The sequence below is a fragment of the Eutrigla gurnardus genome, assembly GCF_963514095.1.
Source record: "Eutrigla gurnardus genome assembly, chromosome: 24".
Taxonomy (NCBI): domain Eukaryota; kingdom Metazoa; phylum Chordata; class Actinopteri; order Perciformes; family Triglidae; genus Eutrigla; species Eutrigla gurnardus.
In genome coordinates this window covers 3103680-3122992 of record NC_139935.1, presented here as the reverse complement: position 1 = coordinate 3122992, position 19313 = coordinate 3103680, and the positions used below count along the sequence as shown (strand labels likewise).

At 45.4% G+C, this 19313-nt stretch overlaps 1 protein-coding gene across 1 annotated transcript in view; it reads left to right on the top strand.

The window, feature by feature from the left end:
* Positions 1-1487: 1487 nt before the first annotated feature.
* Positions 1488-19313, top strand: part of mgat5 (alpha-1,6-mannosylglycoprotein 6-beta-N-acetylglucosaminyltransferase) — a 54193-nt gene continuing 36367 nt past the window's right edge. The window contains exons 1-3 of the mRNA XM_084004034.1: positions 1488-1640; positions 10099-10595; positions 13796-13960. Of these exons, the coding sequence (XP_083860160.1) occupies positions 10355-10595; positions 13796-13960 (406 nt within the window). The 5' untranslated portion in view covers positions 1488-1640; positions 10099-10354. The remainder of the gene's footprint in view (positions 1641-10098; positions 10596-13795; positions 13961-19313) is intronic.

The following is a 19313-nucleotide window of genomic DNA, read 5'->3' as shown; positions in this document are numbered from 1 at the left end:
GTAAATTAATGTGTTATAAAGCAAAATACATGGGATTGGGACATTGGGTTATTTATTTGGCTGCGCACTGTCGCCATGATGGAGCCGTTGAGAGGCTATAGAAATCTAATCTCGTCCAATCTCGTATATAGCACCTTCAATCCATGCATTGACTCCATTCCACTGCATTACCTTTCTTACATTTGCATTCAAAGGAGACATACTACTTCCTCAAAACACTGTACCTTGAACTTTGACCCTCTTATCTTATATCTGCTACACAAGACGTTGTTTATCAGAAAAGCCAGAGAAGCGCGCTCGCTTGCAAACAGGCGGCCACCTCGGCTTCTGAAAAGGGAAGCCAACACTGAAGTGCCTTAAACTTGCATTCTCTCTGCTGGCCATCAAGGAGGCAACATGGATGAAATATTATAAGCTCGTTATATGTTTTGATATTAACAAGATAATATGATTATGTCCATAGTGCATGACACTTTTGAATAAATTTGAAAATCACATGATAAAATACAACTCAGCCATAATAGATGTATTTACACTGCTTAGTTATGTGACATCATTGTAGATTCCATGAATGTGGGCCAAACAGAAGCTGCCTTGGCTTTTTAAAACTACATTCTCACCCGGTCCTCTCACTGTCCCTCTGAGTCCACTCCATCCTCCTCTTCCTCACTCCTCCTCTCTCCCTCTTTCTGCCGTCAATCAACATTTACACATTACAATGTATTTACAATAACACAAGATATCAATTCATAACATTATTCTAATGAAATATTGAGTTGCTGTGAGCAATACAATCATCATTACACTCAACTGAACGTGGCTTTTTTTTCTGGAGGATAAAAATCTAACGTCCATGATGGAAAAACATTCACAACGTTACCAGTTAAGATAGCAAAACAACGTCAGCTAACGTTCTTTGACACTATAAACCATGTAACAATAAACTTTATGAGTAATAATGAGTAAATAATTACCTAAAGTTCTCTTTTAGCTTTTAACATTTAGCAATTTGGTTTTCTAACGTTTCAACTTACTTATGTTTAATCTGGGTCATGAAAAGAGTCTTCTTATCCTTCACTTTTGCTGTCAGACTAACAACAGACGCACCCTTCCGCCACCTGAATGTACGCGCGTATGTGACGTCACATCTTTTAAAAATAATTATTAAAATAAAAAAAAACATGAAAAAAATACAAGTGTATTGTATTTGAGTGTTTTACTTGTACAGTAAATTATTTCTTTCTTTCTTTCTTTTATTATTTTATTTGGTAGTTACCCTGCCTTCGCCCAACCGCGACCCTGATTAAAGGATAAACTGTAGACGATTGATGGATGGATTTTGTATTTTTTTTAAATGTCTTTATTTTATTTTTTATTTTCTTCTTCTTCGTTTCCTGCGGGGTTGTCAACACGCAGACGGTCCCTAAACAACACTCGCGTTCTGCCAGTGGGCAGAGCAAACAGAGAGGCTCGTGAGCGCGGTGTGATGTGTGGCTGAAATATTTCCTGTCTGCCCCAACACAACGACGTCTCTCCCCTCGCTCTTTTCCTCCTGGATTTTTTTAATTATTATTTTTTTTTAAATCTCATCACCACCTTTGGGGACCCGACGGAAAACGTATTGTAAAAAAAAAAAGAAGGTGAGCCCCTTTTTGTGTCATGGTAACGGCTCCGGAGCTCGCACTGTTGAGGGAATAACGCTGGGAGAAGAGGCGCAGTGTTCAGCTGTGGGCGACTTGTCATTGCGGCGCTGCGTGTTTTGTTGTTAAATGTGCGGGGTGGACCGAGGCAGCTAACCGTCCCCAGCCCCGAAGCGAAGCTAATGTGGGCACCAACGGCTACAGCTCGCCTGTAAGTCGGCTATCAACATTAAAGCGAAGCTATGGAGCTGGGTAGCTAACGTCAACGCTAGCAGTTGGGGAGTCGGGACGTTAACCGCCGCAGCGAGCAGGGGTCCTATTGTTAACACCGCCGGTTAGCTAGCTCACAAAAGTAGTGATAGTACCAGCGTGACACGGAAACCCAGAGTGTTTCTGGCGTCATGTCTCGGAAGGAATAACTCCAAGTCATTCCCAGCATATCTTCTAGTTAGTCGTTAACGACTCCTGAACCAGAAGTTAGCTATTTTAGCGCTTGTTACTCAAAAAGCAGGTGTCAGTCTTCGCTGTAAAGTGGTGCTCTTGAATGTTACAGCTGTTTTTTGTTGTTGTTGTTGTTGTTTTTTGACCTAGCTAAGAAGACATATTTGCTATTCATTTCTCTCTCTCAGCTTTCCAGAGATGACGTTTTGGTGGAAGTTAATCGTTAAATATTACAGTGTCTTCTTTACAAGTGCTTTGCTGGGGAAACAAAATCAGTGCAGCTTGTCTTTCTGACAGCTGTTTCCTGTAATAACCTCTGCATTTAATTGGGGTAGTGTTGCATGTCAAAAAGTGAAATCAGGATGCTTGATTTTTCTGTGGTGTGTATCAGGTCACCTCATGGCTCATTGATGCACTCACCAGTGCAGACCAGTCCATTCTCAGTCTTTAATCAGGTTATGACACGCTGATTTGATTACACCAGATGCATATTGTGTCATCATCGTGCAGAACTGCAGATGTTGATGGCGCGTGGTGCTTTCACCGGGGAGCTTGTCAAAGAAGGATGCTTGTGATTGGGGTTTTTGGTGTGGTCGATCGGCCACACAGATAAGGACAGATTTCCCTACAGCGACAGTGATGTGTATATTATCTTTATTCCACGCTTCTGATCACCGAGCTGATGCTGTGTCGTGGCCATCCCAAGGTGAGCCACCAACTTGGCCCCTGGCTTTATAAAGAGCTCTTTCAGCCACCTTTTTTTTTCTTCTTCGCTGTAGCCCTTGGGATTATAAATCCAGAGGAAAAGAAGCTTTGCTTCGGTGGCATGCTTCACTGGCAAGAAATCGTTGGAGGGTGTGTGTGTGTGTGTGTGTGGAGAGGGAGGGTGGGGGGTGCGCTGGTGGGCTTGGGTGGAGAGCCAGCAGAGGCGGTGGAGTGATGAGGAAGGAGGGATTGAAGATGGAGGATGGAGCTGTGGCGATGGGGGGGATGCCACGCAGCGAAGTGGAACACTTTGGCCTTTCTGTGATTAAAGGGCTCCTGTTCTCGCAGCACAAACACCTGTCTTCTCTTACTTTTGTGCTTCTGATCACCAAGCCAGAAATTCCCGTCTCTCCAAAGTCTTCACGTCCGTTATTTGATGCCAGTGAGGGTCGGTATGAAGTACGTGAGGTCGGAATGAGGTATCAAATCAGCTCTTTGGAAGAAACCCCACTCCACGTTTCTCCATCACGCAACACAGTCCGCTGTTTATGTAGCTCTGCAGTTGCAAAAGTGCTTATTTATTTGTGCCAATACAGCATTAAATCCTCTTCAAAAAAAAAAAAAGCTTTCACGTTCAGAGCAGATGAGAAAACAAGGAGGTAATAAAAGCAACATTAGACAGTAACCTCCAACATTAATATATGTTATGATATAATAACAGTGGTTAACTCTGGAGACTAGTCATTATTTCGCCCTCTTGATTTTCCACTCTGCGATAGGAAAACAGATTTTAAAAACAATAGACATGTTGCAATGGTTTTGACCATGCATCAACGTATTGCCCGTACCATGTTCTTCTTTTTGTTAAATCTGAGACACTGGAAGAATAGCACAGCATGCTGGAAACAACAGCCTCAGTCGGCCAAAGTGTGCACATGTGACTCGCGAGGATATAAAGTGAGGACACTTTGCTGCTCCTGCCTTCTTTAAAGGGTTTTAGGGGATTTGGATTGCATTAAGAGTGAAGAGCAGCTTTAGGATTAGTTTGGTTTTGAGGAAAGTGTTGGAGGCATGTAGTGCACTGCAGACGGGTTAGGGTTTTTGGAATTGACTGTGCCGTTGCATGTTTGCACACATCTCACGTCATGTATTTCTGTTTTTTTAAAAGTGTTTCTTCACATGGTGTTGGGCCAAGTTGTCGTAGCATGACAACAGAGCTTGTACGTGGCGTGACGGGGGAAAAGGAAGTGCCACGACTACCCTCGGCACCTCATCTGCAATTCCTCCCCACACTTGTCACCGGACTCGTTTTTTTCGGCATGCAGGTCATGTTCAGGGTGGTCTCGTCCTCTCCCTCCCATCTCGCTGCATGCTGTGGCAGGTTCAACCTGTCAGTGCTAGTCTGAGGAAAAGTCATGACATAACTGTAGTAGATGTGCTTCTTAAAAACACACAAAGTCCTTAACAACAAGTTTTGCAAGTATGCATTGAGTTCTGTTTGCATGTGTTTGCATAAAACAAACGGCCCCTTCTCTTGCTTCCTGTGTATTTTGGCTTCACCTTTTGTGCTTTTTGTAACATAGGGAATCATAAAATCCAACTTTGATGGAAGATGTTTGAGCAGGCTCCTACTTGGCTTCCTTTTCAAAGAGGACGGTGTGAATTTCATGCATTCTTTTGTTTCTTCCGGCTCCAAAAGTGAGCTGAGGACAGTTGTTCTCTGGGTGTTTTAGCTGCCGACTCGGGGACGCTGAGCAGCGGTTCCCTGAGGTCACAGTTGAGTGGATTAAAGCTTCCAGGGTGGAGCTGGACTTCAGGTGCTGGTTCGTGGCGTGTTCCAGAGCGATGAGTCCAGTTCACGTAGTGGTGGTGTTCGGTAAGCCAGAGCACAGACTTGGGGGGGCCCCTAAGCCACAACGAGGTGTTACGACTATTTAACTTCCTCTTGTGGTGCGGTTGCTCGATCTTATCACCAGATGTGCAGGAAGTCTGACTAATAAAATAAAATATTTTTTTCATTCTCTTCACGCTACACAAAAGCATTAGTTAATGGCTTTTTTTTGTCTTGTGAATATGTGAAGATTGATATGGCAAATCCTTGAAATTGGTCCCCTTTGAATAACTCTGAGTCCATCAGTGACTCAATAAAGAACAGATTAACATTGATCTGTGTGCCTCTTGCATTTTAGATAAACTGCCCGAATTTAGCTGAAGGGGAAGCGTGTCTCAAACGTGCTTCTGATATCTGGTTACGAGCTGGATTCACACCAGTGAGGTGGTGAAGTTGCAGCCTGTTTCTCTGTAGGGCCTGATGAATAATTGAGAGGCGGGGCTTATGTGAAGAAGTCCATTAAGATGCAGAGTCACACCGGTCTCCATGGTAGCAGAGCCATACTATCAGGATCACGTCTCCTTTGGCCGGGCAACAGGCGGACTAGCACAGTTAGTCGGGGGGGGGGAGGATGGATGCTGACTGGGATGAGGTTGTGAAATGGTGAGAGAAAAAGGTGAGCTAGTTAGAGATCTTGAGTCGTCATAAAATATCTGTACATATTTAATAATTAATCATTTAGTCTTTTTAAAGCAAAATTCACAGGCTCCTCAAAGTTGAATATGTTCTTGTCTTCTATGAGTGTGAGCTGATTATCTTTGGGTTTTTCAGTACATAGTTCAGTACCAGACACACCTTTTTGTCCTGTTGTCGTTGTTTGACATATATTGTTAAGTAGCTGTTGTGACTGATGATATTTATAAATGCAGTGAAGTGCAGCATGAACTGCTGCCAGTCAGGTTTTACCCCATAGGGGTCCCAGTCGGCTTCCTTACCGACCGTAGCGAGGTGGAGTATAGCGGTGCAACAGTCTCTGAACAGGCTGCGGGAAAGAGGCTCGTGTGATTTCATGCATACAGCTCCAGCTTGTAAAAAGCCAACATAATATTCCATAGATGTAAGACCAGGCGGTTCTGAGAACTGAAGTGCCCTAGACTTGCATTTCCTCTGCTGGGAATCACGGGGCGACTCCTGTGGTTTCAAAAATAAGTCTGATTGCATGGAGGTCATTATTTCCTGATAGAGAAAACAATCTGAAGATGAATCAATAATGAAACCGGTAAGTGCAGCATCGGTCATTTTGCAGCTCATTGACCATCGTTCTCTGAGGCTGCCTTGGCTGTGCTCTGAAAGTTCCCTCAGTGTGTCAACTCTATGAAAGCCTCTTTATATACGGGAGAGAAAAAAAATGGATACTTTTTCAAAGTTGCTCCATAATTGATGACGAAGCTACATCTCGAGCTTATTGCACGACGCTACTGTGGTTATGCAACAAGCTCTTAGTGTATGTTATTTCAGTTCACGAGAATGCTCGCTCCCTCCCTCCCTCTCTCTTTTAGACCTGGAGTACTGCACTGGAATTAATCTAGACCTCCCTCAGCCTGCTTCACCTTTATAAAAATCACCCCCTAAACTGCACTTTGAAGGGAGCTATTTTCAGCTCCAATCCCAGATGTAAAGGCAACGGACGGTCTTTACCTCGTTCAGCCATCTGGCCTGGTCTTCACAGCATACGACAGACAGAACAAGGGCTGTGTGATTAGGACTGGGAAAGCTATTAAATCCTCAGATGATTATTGAGCCCACAAAGAGATATCACCGGCGACTTTGCCATAAACCAGTTACAGCTGCGCCCGCGGGGAAATACACTCAGTGCACATGATTGCTGCATAGATTATTGTAAACATTCATTTTTGAATCTGAACAGGTATTTTCTAACAAGGTTCTACTCCATGTTATGGAAATGCTTAGTCAAGGCTTGCACCAGTAATGAAATAGTTGTGTTTTCATATTCAGACTTCCACTCTAAACTATTTTTACACAGGAACACAGTGTGAAACTCATGAACCTTTGGACCCAGGACACCTGATGAAACCAAATCAGGAATTTCATAATGTAAATTATGGTATCACTATCAAATCCACATCATGTGTGATTTGTTTTTGTTGTTTTTTTGCCATTAATTGCCGTTACCGTATCCCTCTTTTTAAATGTTTCTGGTCTGTCTTTGCAAGGGATTTGGGAGAACAGACCGTCCTCTCTGCATGTCTGTCCGGGCGTCTCAGTAATACGGTGTGGTCGATATTTGAAAACAGTCCTTTGTAGCAGATGTGGGGGGACGGTGATTCCTCCCAGGCTTGAATGATTCAATTGTTTCTGTCTTCAACGCCTCTCAAACTTACAGGGCTTTGTGCGCTGCTGCTGCTGCTGCTTCCAACAATAGGAAAAAAGACCCCCAGCATGTTGTTATGTTATCATCTCAAGTTGCAAAGGGTCATATATTCTGCAACCCTGGCTGGCTGTCAACACAGTTTCACTTGGCTGTTGCTGCTGAGAGCCTGGAGGGCTCGCTGCCAGACAAATTAAGATCCTGAATTAGAAACCAGGAGGTAGCGGAGAGGAGATGTATGCTTTGTCTCTCCAATCACAGCCTGTGGGCGGAGAGTTTCCTAACAAAGGAGGGACGTCGCGCGTCGAGTTAACTGCTTTATACGTTGATTGACGCAGGAAATCAGACTCGGCGAGCTCCGTCTGAGAATGTGGACGTTCAGAGGCGGCGGGGTCGGTGTTGTGTGAAGGCTTTGGCGCTTGCTCCTGACAGTGGTGGACGACGGGGTAGTATGAGCAGCGTTCCTCTTCGATAAACAGCCCCGAATCCTCCCATCCTTGTCGGGCCCAGCTAGTGAGCGCTTCCAGCCTTTTCCTGCCCTCCTCCGACAGAGTCCTGAGCAGTGAGAGACATCCGATGTTATCAGCACTGCAGATTGCACAGCACCACTGCCAAGGGCTTGTCTCATGAATTCACAGTGCAGTACAGAGATTCTTCCCACCCCCACCACTCTGTCACCGAAAGCCTTTGCACATATCACAAAGCGAATTAGAGAGTTAAACGTAGAGAAAAGAACATTTTTCCTTCTTGAGATCTCTGCTTTGTTCAAATTAACACGCAGGAAACAAACCGTCGTCTCAAATGAACAATTATGGTGTGTCATAACCTGCCGTTAGATCGTAGCCCTGTTCGAGGCTGCTTGCAGCTGTCTTTGACCTATTTATGAAGCTGATGGATGGAAGGTGAAAAGAGCCTTTTGTGTGGCTGCCCTTTCTTGGGGAAGGTGCTGATGATTTTCTGCCAACTGTTCAGCGCTGATATAATCCATCCTCGCCGTGAACACTGACCGCTTAGATTCAAAGACAAATATTCAGAATAAAAGATCAATAGATGGGATGATTTTGATGGGGGATGAGTGTGTTATTTGGGCTTTTCCTCGCAGCGTTGCTTCCACGGAGGCGGCTGCGGTCCTGACCTGGTTAGAGCATAAGAAAGCAAGGCTGCAGAAATCCCCTCCCCACATTTAGACTCATTTACGACAGTGTTTGAAAGCAGATGAGAGAATGTCTAACCATCTTTTTCTTTTGGCTTGATTGCGCGCTGGAAAGATTTCTCCTATTCATTCAATACCGAAAGCCAGAGGCGTTTATTTAGTTGTCATTTCACAGCTTCAAAAGTGCTGCAGGACTGTCTCATTCTGTATTATGGGGCATAAGTTGGGTATGTTTGGCCAAATGTCATTGGCACAGTTGTGTTCAATCAGCAGTAAAGAAGGCAAGCATGAAATAGCATATTACAGTTTTGTGTTTGAATTGTTCTACATGTATTCGCCTGGTGGGCTTCATTCTCACACATCCACAAAGCTGCTCACACAGTGGAGAAATGAGCAAGACTTGATTTTTGTTTAATATGAATTTTTGATGTTTCGGATCAAGCATATATAAAATAGATAACGTGGTGTATCTTCATTAAATGGTTTTTCGTTTGAAATGCGAGCCACACGTAAAGCAATTATGTCGAACAATAAGATTTCTTTTTCGTTCCTCGGCTGTATCTTTATTATTTAGTAACGTGGGTTTGAGCTGGAACATGCAGCAGTGAGGCGCGACACCAGAACAAAGTGAAAGGCGCAGCGACAGGAAATGAAGACGACGCTTGTGGTTTGTGACTTTCTAAAACGCCTCGGTTGTTATCTGTGTGTTAAACTCTGGCACCATTTACGCCTCAGATGTATCTCCTATTTGGGGAAAAACATTCAGATGTGACTTCATTTATACTTTCCATTTCTTGCTTGTTATCTGCCCACATCAGATAAGGTCTGATTCCCAGTGCGGTGCGTAATCAGTATCGTGACTTAAATCCTTAATGTTAATGTTTCGGTGTAAATTTAGTTTGTCAGGCTTAACACCCATATGACTTCCTCTTTGTTTACCAATTTTTTATTTTTCCATGAAGCCTCCGGTCTTCCCCTGGTAACGTCACTAAGCTATGAATTGTGGGTAATTCCCTCAGGCAAAGTCTGCAGAAAAGCCTTACCAAAAGTGTGCATGAGGGGCTCGAAATGTCTGCCAGAGGGCCCTCGAGCAATCGATTTGACAGCGGGACAAAGCCAAGTCCTCGTGGGTGTAGCGGGAACGCGCCTCCAAAGCCACGAGTCTGTGAGAGTGGAGATTGTGATCGGCCCTGTGAATGTGGTGGAAAAGCAGAACGGCTTCTGACTGAACGTTGTTGTTGGGGGACTGTGTGGACAGAAGAGGCCTTCTGTCAACTTTACCTTGGAGGACCCGACCCTTCGCCTCCTACACATGTTCTACTCCGTGGGAGTAAATGAGTAAAAACCTTGACCTTTTATGCATTTCAAAGAGTCTAAGAGGAACACCCTGCTCAACATTTGGCAACAAATGTATAATGTAATAACAATAAAAAAGGCACGCTCTTAAAATTCAGTTTGTGTCCCACGCTTGTCAGTGAGGAAGATAAATTGAAGGCTATCCAAATGTTTGTACTTGACTCTTTTGCATAAATTCCCACAGCCCCATCAATCATAAAGATCACACTGTCCGGGTCAGAAGCATTGTACTTTAAGTTACTTTTGATGACCTCTTGTTTTTAGCCAGTAATATCCGTGTTTAACGTCTGTATTATAAGTTACACCACCTTTCTCTCCCGGCTGCCCAGCTCTAACTAACACAGATCTGCACTACGCTCACGTCTGATGCCTGTTGTTTGCTCTCCCATGCACGGCTAGTTCCTCATTCATGATGGTCATGATCATGTTTGTTGTTCAGCATATGTAATGTTCTGCTGTCGTTGCCCTGCAGAATCCAAACTCTCTGATGTGTTACTGCTCCATTTGATGATCTGTGGGAGTGGGAATCCCCTCATTGTCATCACTATCTTTCATTTTTCCTATTTGTCTTTTTCTGCTGCAGGATGCAACAGGTGGGACAAAGTCCACGGAGATGTTACTGAGCGGCGATGATGGGTCAGAGAAGGAAATCACACCGGTGAGGCAAGCAAGCCGTACGCCACTCCCCGAAACCCACTGCAGCTAGACCGACTGACGCAGCCATGCCCCGCCTGCCCTCCTGATCCGCCCCACCCCACCCTCCCACCCCCCTACCTCTGCACCTACCCCCGGTCCAACCAGAGTCACAGCCGCACCCAACAGCTCCCTGTCCGGTCAGCATGGCTACCCCCTTCCTGTGGAAGCTGTCGTCCCAGAAGCTGGGCTTCTTCCTGGTCAGCTTTGGGTTCATCTGGGGCATGATGTTGCTGCACTTCACCATCCAGCAGCGAGCCAGCCATGAGAACAGCGCCGTGCTGAGGCAGCAGATCCTGGACCTCAGCAAGCGCTACATCAAGGCACTGGCTGAGGAGAACCAAAGTGTCATGGATGGGCCGTACGTGGGCACCATGACGGCTTATGGTGAGTAGTCCTGTCTCTCCCTGTAACACAGAGGGTTCTCACTGAAGTATAGTTAGAAATGCCTGATGAAATGCCTGCTTCCCTTCTCTTTTTATATATATATATATATAAATTGAGCTACTGGTTCCACTTGACTTATCTCAGGCACAACGTTGCCCGAATTCAAGAAAACTCGCCTGGGAGATTTAACGCTGATACGGCTACACCGGGGATAATACTGTAATAGCAAAGGTCCCGGGGATTCATCAATAAGTTATTCGTGCCATTAATAGACCTGTATGGCTCGATGGGAGGCTTCATTAGAAACCTGAGATTGGAATTGATTGTTCTCTAATGCCCAGAGAAACAACAGGATACAGTAAAGCTCCAGGAGATTAAACGAGCTCCAGGAGAACATAAAGGAGAAACTGGTGCAGTATCTGCTTGGCTTATTTAAGGGTTCTGTATGTGAAACCCACTCTGAAGGTACCACAAACGACTGTTAACCTCAACAGTGTTGTTTGATGAAATCAAATGGCTTCTTTAACACCGTAATTAGTATTTCTGGTGTTAATAACTTGAATGAATAGTTTTCTACAGCTGTAATTCCCAGTTTCGAGTGTCCTGTCCAGTTTGTTTCATACCTTTTCTATGATGGATTGATTTTAAGGGTGCTGTCAGAGCTGCACCATGGGGTCTGACATGCACGCTGTCCAATATCAGATCAGGATCCGTTTCATGTCCTTGATTAGACAGCAGGATGCTCTGTGCTTCCTGTGCTCTCTCGCTCGGTCGATGATTTGTCCTGATACAATTTGTAGAAACAGTTTCCTTCCTTTGCTGCCCATAAACGACCCAGAAAATCCTAATGCGTTTGAATTTAATAGTGTGTCTCCTGAAAGCCCATTTGTCAAGTCATTTTATTTATCTAACCCAATATCGCACATTTAGCTCAAGGGGCTTTGCAGTCGGTACAGCACACGGCACCCTCTGTCCTTGGCTGATTGGGAGAAAAACACCTGTTGAATAGCATGAAGCCGGTGTTTCAGAGCAGCTGGCTGTCGACCTGTTTGCCAGGATTAGATACTTTTTGATAGAGCTTAATATAGCACGTCTCAAGCTAGTGTCTTTCAGTTCTGCTACCATCCTGTTTCCTGTCAAACCTCTGATTTTGTTTGCAACATTTTGGATGCCTAAAGCTCTCTACCGTGTCCCCTTATTGCATTTTTTGTTTTTCACATTTCAATTTAAAGCATTATCTTATTGTCTTAAGGGCGTTCACACCGAATGCGAGAAAAATCTTCCTATAGGTGAACCGAGAGAGAAGCACTATATAAAATCTAGTAGATTCCTATCAAAAGTCTGCCTCGCAGCGCTGTCATATCATCTCCTTCCTCCACGGTAAAGCCAGCCGTGACAAGGATATGATCTTTCCCTTTTCACTCCGGTCTGAAACTGAGCCGTGCAGCCGGGTGTGACCAGCCACCTAACGACACCGTGTCCTGTTACAACACAGCTCCGTGGTCACGTATCACGCTTGTAGTTTCTGCGTCGGCCTCCTCCCTAGAGCCACCGTCAGGATTCAGCAGATAAGGATGCCCACAGTGAGGACTGGGTGTGGCGTGTAAACCCGTATTGCTGGTCTAATCCTCTCCTTCCTCTCGGGGGTGGGAGGTCATCGGGCGCTCCTTCTGCTCCGTGATATATTACAAGACACGGAGACCCCTGGCAGCCTGAATCAGATGATAAACAATAGGAATCGCTGATGAATGCCTTGGGCTTCCAGTGTAATCACTCCTTTTTAATGCTCACGGGCTTAATGAAAAATCCCACGTCATTGTGGATCCAGATTATTGTCTTTCATGACACTATTATTAAAAGCAAAGGATTTGTTTTGCGACGGCATCACCTCGCTTAGAAATATTGAGACAGAAATGTGTCCCTCGGTGTGCTGATGCTCATCTGGTTACCTGGCAGCGGTTGTTATTGTACAGAAGGACATGACGGAGCATTATTCACTGTGCCGTGGTTACTTTTCTAGTTCTCTAATTATAGTAAAACTCATGCTCTCGTGATAATTTATTTCACGAAACATACAGTGGTGTTTTTACACAGCTTCCATTATTTTCTTTTTTCATTATTTCTATTTACTGCTGCTGCTGTAAATGCAAGTCCAAGTCAGAAATGAAGCCAATTATAGTTTTACATAACTTTCTTTCCTTTCCTTTCTTTCTCTGATGTATAGCCTGGAGTCAGTGGTGCAAGAGGTAAACAGAAGGGGGGCATTAACTCGGGGCTCACCCCCTTTTCTCCCCCTGATTCTGTTCAGTCCAGTAGCTTGGCAAGGCCGGCGTGCCAAAGCTTTCCGTTTGGTTCCTATCAGGTCTCGCTGTGCTGCTCCACCCAGCACACAGCTCGTCCGTTCCTCGTCGCACTAATCAGGCTCTGCCAGGCCCCGTTGTGCCCTTGCCAATCTCTCTGACGTGATGAAAACTGGCGTGTCAAATGCATCACAGGCAGGGAAGATATGGCACTCGTACGCGATAGACAAGCTGCAATTATCATCAGCTGATGAAAGCACGTTTGATGCACTGTGGATCGCTTCTGCACACATATAAGCCAATGCCTTGATGCTAGGAGAGAGCTCTTTGCTGCAGACATATGCCTTGTTACACTGTATGTACAAGTGACAGCAAAACAACCTGCCATTTCCCTGTAAATGTCATTGTAATTGCTGCAGGATACAGTATCAGACAAATACCATGAGAAAAAAAGGCAGAAAGGAACCTCCAGCCATCTCATTACTGGTCAGCATTCCTTCTAACATTAGCCGTGTCCTATGCAGATAAATGCTCATGGAAGAAAGACGCGGGCAGAAACGCAAAGACCCGAATTAAACGGCAAGGTCACTCACAAAGTCGATGCGGCTCCAGTTTTACATTTAAATGAGCCTTGAGCTGACTGCCTGAAATCCAGAGAGCAGCAGTTGACGTGGGGGATGGAAGGTTCATAATTGTAGTTGAGCAAGGCGGCGTGCACGCATTCGCTGCAGTGATCGGACGTTTATCAGTATGAGGCGCATCACTGCTCAGTTAATCAGGTACAGGTGCACCTTCAACTGGGAGAAGCCGACATATACGCGGCATCACTGCTTACCAGGAGAACTTAAATGGCAAAAATAAAAATCACCCCAGTAATCCGCTTCACATTCCTCCTTGCAGACTTGAAGAAGACCCTTGCGGTGCTGCTGGATAACATCATGCTGAGGCTGGGCAAGCTGGAGTCCAAGGTGGAGAACATCTACAACGGCACGGGGGCCAACCTGACCAACGGCATCAGCACCGCTACACCCAGCGCCACCAACTCGGAAAAAGTCAACGTGGCAGGTACGTACCGCAGTTTGTGTCTGTTGTTGTGGTGAGGTGGGAAGGGGAGGAAAGATTTGTCTTAAGTCTTCCATAAAGGCAGAAATCTGGTCCCAAAGGATCGGAGCTCTCAGAGATAACCCTCCGAATAAGTTGGCGACAGAAAGTGAGTTTTCGGATGACAGTATATTTTCCAGAGAAGCCCGGCTCTTCAGGGCATGAAAGCGCACAGTAAATATAGTCGCTGGGACTAATTAAAGAAATGAGGATAAGCTGATTGTGGCTGTTTTCTCTGACCCGTGTTTTTTCAATTCAAACATTCTCATCGTGAGTAACATTCCCGAGGCACGCAACTAACTGAACTCCAGCATCGCACAGTGCACACCAGGCACTTTATAGCACCAGACAGCATCCTTGGACATAATTCAAATAAGGCCTCCGTTCACGCTGCACGACCCTTTTATTAGTTTTCATTGATTTTCCTGCCAGCGTTCAGATGATGAATCCAGCCCAGCCGAGAGGGCGAGGTGTTGTTCTTCCCGGGATCCTGGGACCAGCTCTCTCTTGTTTGCGCAGCGTTGAACGATAGGAATGTGGAATCTGTGCTCTGAGGCAATATTTGCTGAATTGGACGGCGACGCTGCCTCCGTGACTTTTTCTCTTTAAAGCGTTGACCGGCAATACGCCGGCCTAATTCAGCGCATGAATGCGATCATTATCCGGACAATTGACGCCGTAGATAGCTCTCTGAATGGCATGACGACTTCAAATGAAAATCTGATTTCCTAGTTTTTTTGTCTTTTCTATTAACCGCACAACCCTGATTCCACATCCTTTCACAGTATCTATAAAACCAGCCATGTCTATTTTGTTTCTTTTGGGCGACGCTGTCACTTATCAGGGGTCTGTCTGGCCTGTTTGACTGATAAAACTGTCCCCTTGAGTTCTGGGAAACTGTCACTGACATTTTTCTAGGGCTGTACCAAATGTCTTCTCACATTCAAAGCTTATATAAACCAAATGACCAATATAAACAAACACCAATCCATAAGGACGATAAATAATAATATTGTAAGATATAGTTTCATGAGAATACAGAAAAATGAAACAAGAAACATATTGTATATAGTTGAAAGTATAGACTCTAAGTAAGTGATCTAGTACCGTGTCTCCATGTGGACGAGTTGGATCCACCATTGGCGGGCCGGCTTGAGCTGTGTTTTGGAGCGATAGCACCTGGAGCTGTGACATGTGTCTTAAAACGTCCAGCAGTCCTCCAGAGAGACCACGTTTGGATCCTGAATGCAGGTCAAGTTCACCGAGCGGCAACTACATTTCTATTGGCAAAGAACTAAAGGGCCCAGCACTCCAGAGTCTCCATTGGAGCGTGACTCCTGTCTTGGAGTGGGGGGCATGCCACGCTACTGCCAAAAACCTCCAGTGCTCCTCCCTTGACTGGAAGGCAATTACAGTGATAGGAATCTGGACAGTGAGGGGAACATGCCTGGCTTTCAGAGAGGCCTCTATCAAGATTGAGCTAAGCAGCAGCCCTGGGACTGCACTCTTGCCACCTCCATTGTGTACATTTCCTTCGCCAAGGCCTCTGGCACGTTCACAACCAGACCTGGGTCCTCTCAGCACTCACACTTTGTTCCTGGCCTTTACACTGTCTAGACATTTTTTTTAACTCAATCTCCAGAAAATTGGCAAGAACGTGCAAATGAACGCACATCTCCAGCCACTTTAAATCACCGTTGTTTTCTGACTATTTGAAATTTTGAGTGTAGAGAAGCGACATCTGTCCTGAAAACCACTGGAGTGTTCGTTATCCCAGGTCACAGGAGGCCGTTCAGCTCAGTGAGTGTTGCGAAACAAATGTCAATTAATGCACTTGAATACTTCTTGAATCAGGCGTTTTATGTGATAGAAACGTATAAGAGCTTTCATGCATGGAATAATTGAATCTGCACCTTTTAGGCGACGCTGCAGTGCAGTTTGTTTCTTGCTCTTCTTTCCTTCTGGAGAAATGCACAGCATGTCGCTAATACAGTCTAGCTTACAAACGCCCCACATGTTCAGAGACAAAGCCTCTCATTTGCTTACGCTTGTGAAATTACATTTTTGCAAACAAAGGCTTTCAAACATTGAGTATCCAACTCTTCCTCTGCTGCTCGACGCTGCCGTTGGGATCCAACAGCTGCATTCACAGCTTCTTTCTTGCAATCGGTCATCTCACAAAAATGCGGCTCTCGCTCTCATTGCTTTACAGTCACGCTCCGATGTGTGTGTGCGCTGTAAAAATTGCATTGATGCCTTGCGAAAGAATAAAGGTGCCAACATGCCGCGAGTCTTCGGCCTTTGTTGCCTATAGAACAAGTCGATCCGGCTGCTGCTTAGCAGGAGGCAGATGGGACGCGTTCCAACATCTGTCTGTGGCGCCTTGTCGTGCCATGTCTCGATGATGTGGCTAATCAACCTCCCCAGCAGTGTTTCATGTGTGGGCCGGCCTGTGGTGTGGAAATGTAATCTCCTCCCCCACACACACACACAAACACACACACACACAAACACACACACACACACACACACACACAAACACAGGGGGTAGAGAGCGATGTAATGAATGGTCAGGTGGTGATTGCTGCCATGCAGCTTCCCTTCCTCCTCCATTGTGTAGCGTCTGCAGTATATTCCTCCAGTGTTTAAAGTTATCAGTGTCCCCTTCAGCTCAGCCACACTGCCGTTGACATTTGTCTGATTTGTAGCGTCCCGTCTCGGTGGCACGGTTCCCTTTTTTCCGATAAAAAGAGACCCGTGCTTTCACAGCTCGGGGCATCTTCACCGCGTTCTCAGCTATTGATCCGCTGGCATCTCTGTTTGCCGTTCACAGTGAACGATGAGATCCAAGGTCTCAATGTCCACACCTCCTTTTCATCAAGGATTATTTTCCTGCAACACCTGGACAATGTTATTTATGAACACATGCAATTACCATTTTAATCCGGAGAGCATTGTGTGGGGCTCTTTTGGACTGAGAGCAGGATCTGTGGTCTCTATTATATTCCTAAAGGCCTGTTTACTTCTTCAGCGTACCGATCGATACTAATAAAGTACACACAAGCCCACTCAGTGAACATAAGTTGCTGAGAGATGCTGTCCACTCCCACACACTTTCAAACACTGGAATGAATCCTGATGCTCGTCCCCCCCACACTGTTTGAATGCCATTGAAAACGTTTGCGTTCAAAGTGACTTGATGTCATATAAGGAGAGTAATGCAACTGTTATTGACTACTAAACTTGTGCTGGAATACATACCTGCAATGTTCCTTGTGAATCCCATGTGTGTGGGATGAGAATGGCGCTGTTATAACTGCTTTACAGAGAGTTTATATAGTGAGTCTTACTTGATGTGGGCCTGTAATGGGAGCGACCAGACCTGAACCCTGATGGCTTCGATGTGGAGATCTGGAGATCTGAGTTGAACCACTTCTCCCGTGTGAACCTGACAGATCTGAGAGCTTGATGTGACACAGTAGAGAGGCCACTCCAGACCGACCGACAGGCTCTTCCACTTCCACTGTAATTGTGTGTGCGCTGTATGTTTTAATTTGCGTCTAGATTCCAGCAAGCCACGTACACAATCGTGCATCTATGTTGTGTTGTGCTGCACATCCCTAGAGACCCCCCTTTCCCCACAAACAAACCACGAGAAACTGCAGACAGCGTAGCTTTCATTAAGTTATCGTCGCGGCCGGGAATGCATCCCGAGGCGTTTGTTGACGGCGCTCGTTGGATCGAAACACGGCGAGCTTGAAGAATGCGATGCGCTCTGTCTTCCACGCGGTTAAATCACGTTCACGCCACGTCTCCTGGGAGACAAATTTAGAAAACGCTCCCTCAAACCCTCCAAAAATGTTGGCGCGTGAACTTTAATATATACAACATATTTTAAATCCAGCCGTGCTGGTCGCTGTTGTTTATCAGGAAGGTAAGCTGAGAATCCTCACTTGTTCTAGCAGCGCTTCATTCCAGAGATACCGTTGTGATTCCAGCACATTCTCTCAGATTGAAGGAGGTACAATGCTGCATCACCTTTTAGATAAACGGTTATTTATACAGTTATTTGTTGTTTATTGCTTATTTCTTCCATATGTATACACAGAGAGGATGTTAAAATGTAATTCCAGGATGTTTTAGTGCCATTTCAAGCCTTTTAAGCATATTTTGATGATTATCAGGATGAGACGGTGATTCGGTTATTGTTACCAGGATAATCGTGACACATTCTCCTTCTCTGTGCTCTGCTTTCCCCACATGCGGCCTCGTCCCTCTGATTGAGGAGGCCGGGGTGGATGGGAGGAACATCTGGGTCTGGAACACCATTGGCTGGGACACGTGCACCCCACTTATTCACACACACTGTTGTTTTCCCTCCCTCCTTGGTGCAAGTCAGCGACCAATTTTGCTCCGCCGATTATGGAATTTCAGAGATTTAATTTCGGGGTGTGCGTGCGTGTGTCGTACATGGAAAGTGAGTCTTTTGCATTAGAGCTACGGTGGAAAGTCCAGCTAATGAATCTGCAGTATTGCCAAAGCAAAGGAAATAAGAAAATATGCTTTTCTTTCCCAGTCTCTTTCTTACTGTAATGCCTTCCTCCGTCGCCTCGTCTTCCTCCGTGCCAGCATTGTTGTTGTGCTGGTTAAAGCCGAAGCCCTGAAGGAATATAATCCGCACCGCCTCCTTCTACCAAATATCACCCAGTTCCCCGGGCATTTCTCCATCTTCTTTTTGTTTTTCCATGAATCCACATGCACGCTCACGTGCGCACACATACACAAACGCCATGCAGCCTCATCTCGCATTCATTCCAGCTAATTCTTCTTCAGGCGAGAGGAGCAGGATCTGAATCCCAGGACGGAGCAGCGGAGGCAGGCACCGTTGAACTGAACGCAAAGATGCATTTGCACACACTGATGCGTCTCATAGACACATGGCTTACAGGGAACTGAAAGCTGATAGTGAGATGATTTTTTTTATTGCTTCTGCATGATGCAAATCTGCCCTTGAAGCTGCTTCGGTGCGCGGCTGCGGTGAGCACTGTTTACAGGAAATACGGTTGTAGGTGACCTGAAATGTTTCCTTACAAGCCTTTCACAGGAAATGGAACATTTTCTATGAAACATGTATCCAGCTGTGTTGACAAATCTCTGTTTCAATAGCACAGAAGTGCATGTCCCGCAGCCTAAACCCGCAGATTTCCCCCATTTTATCAAATCTACAGTGGAGCATTAGTCATAACTCTGCTATGATGAGAGCTAATGGAGGTTTTCTGGCCGCCTCATGCCCTTGTGCTGCAAAAAAAAAAACTGA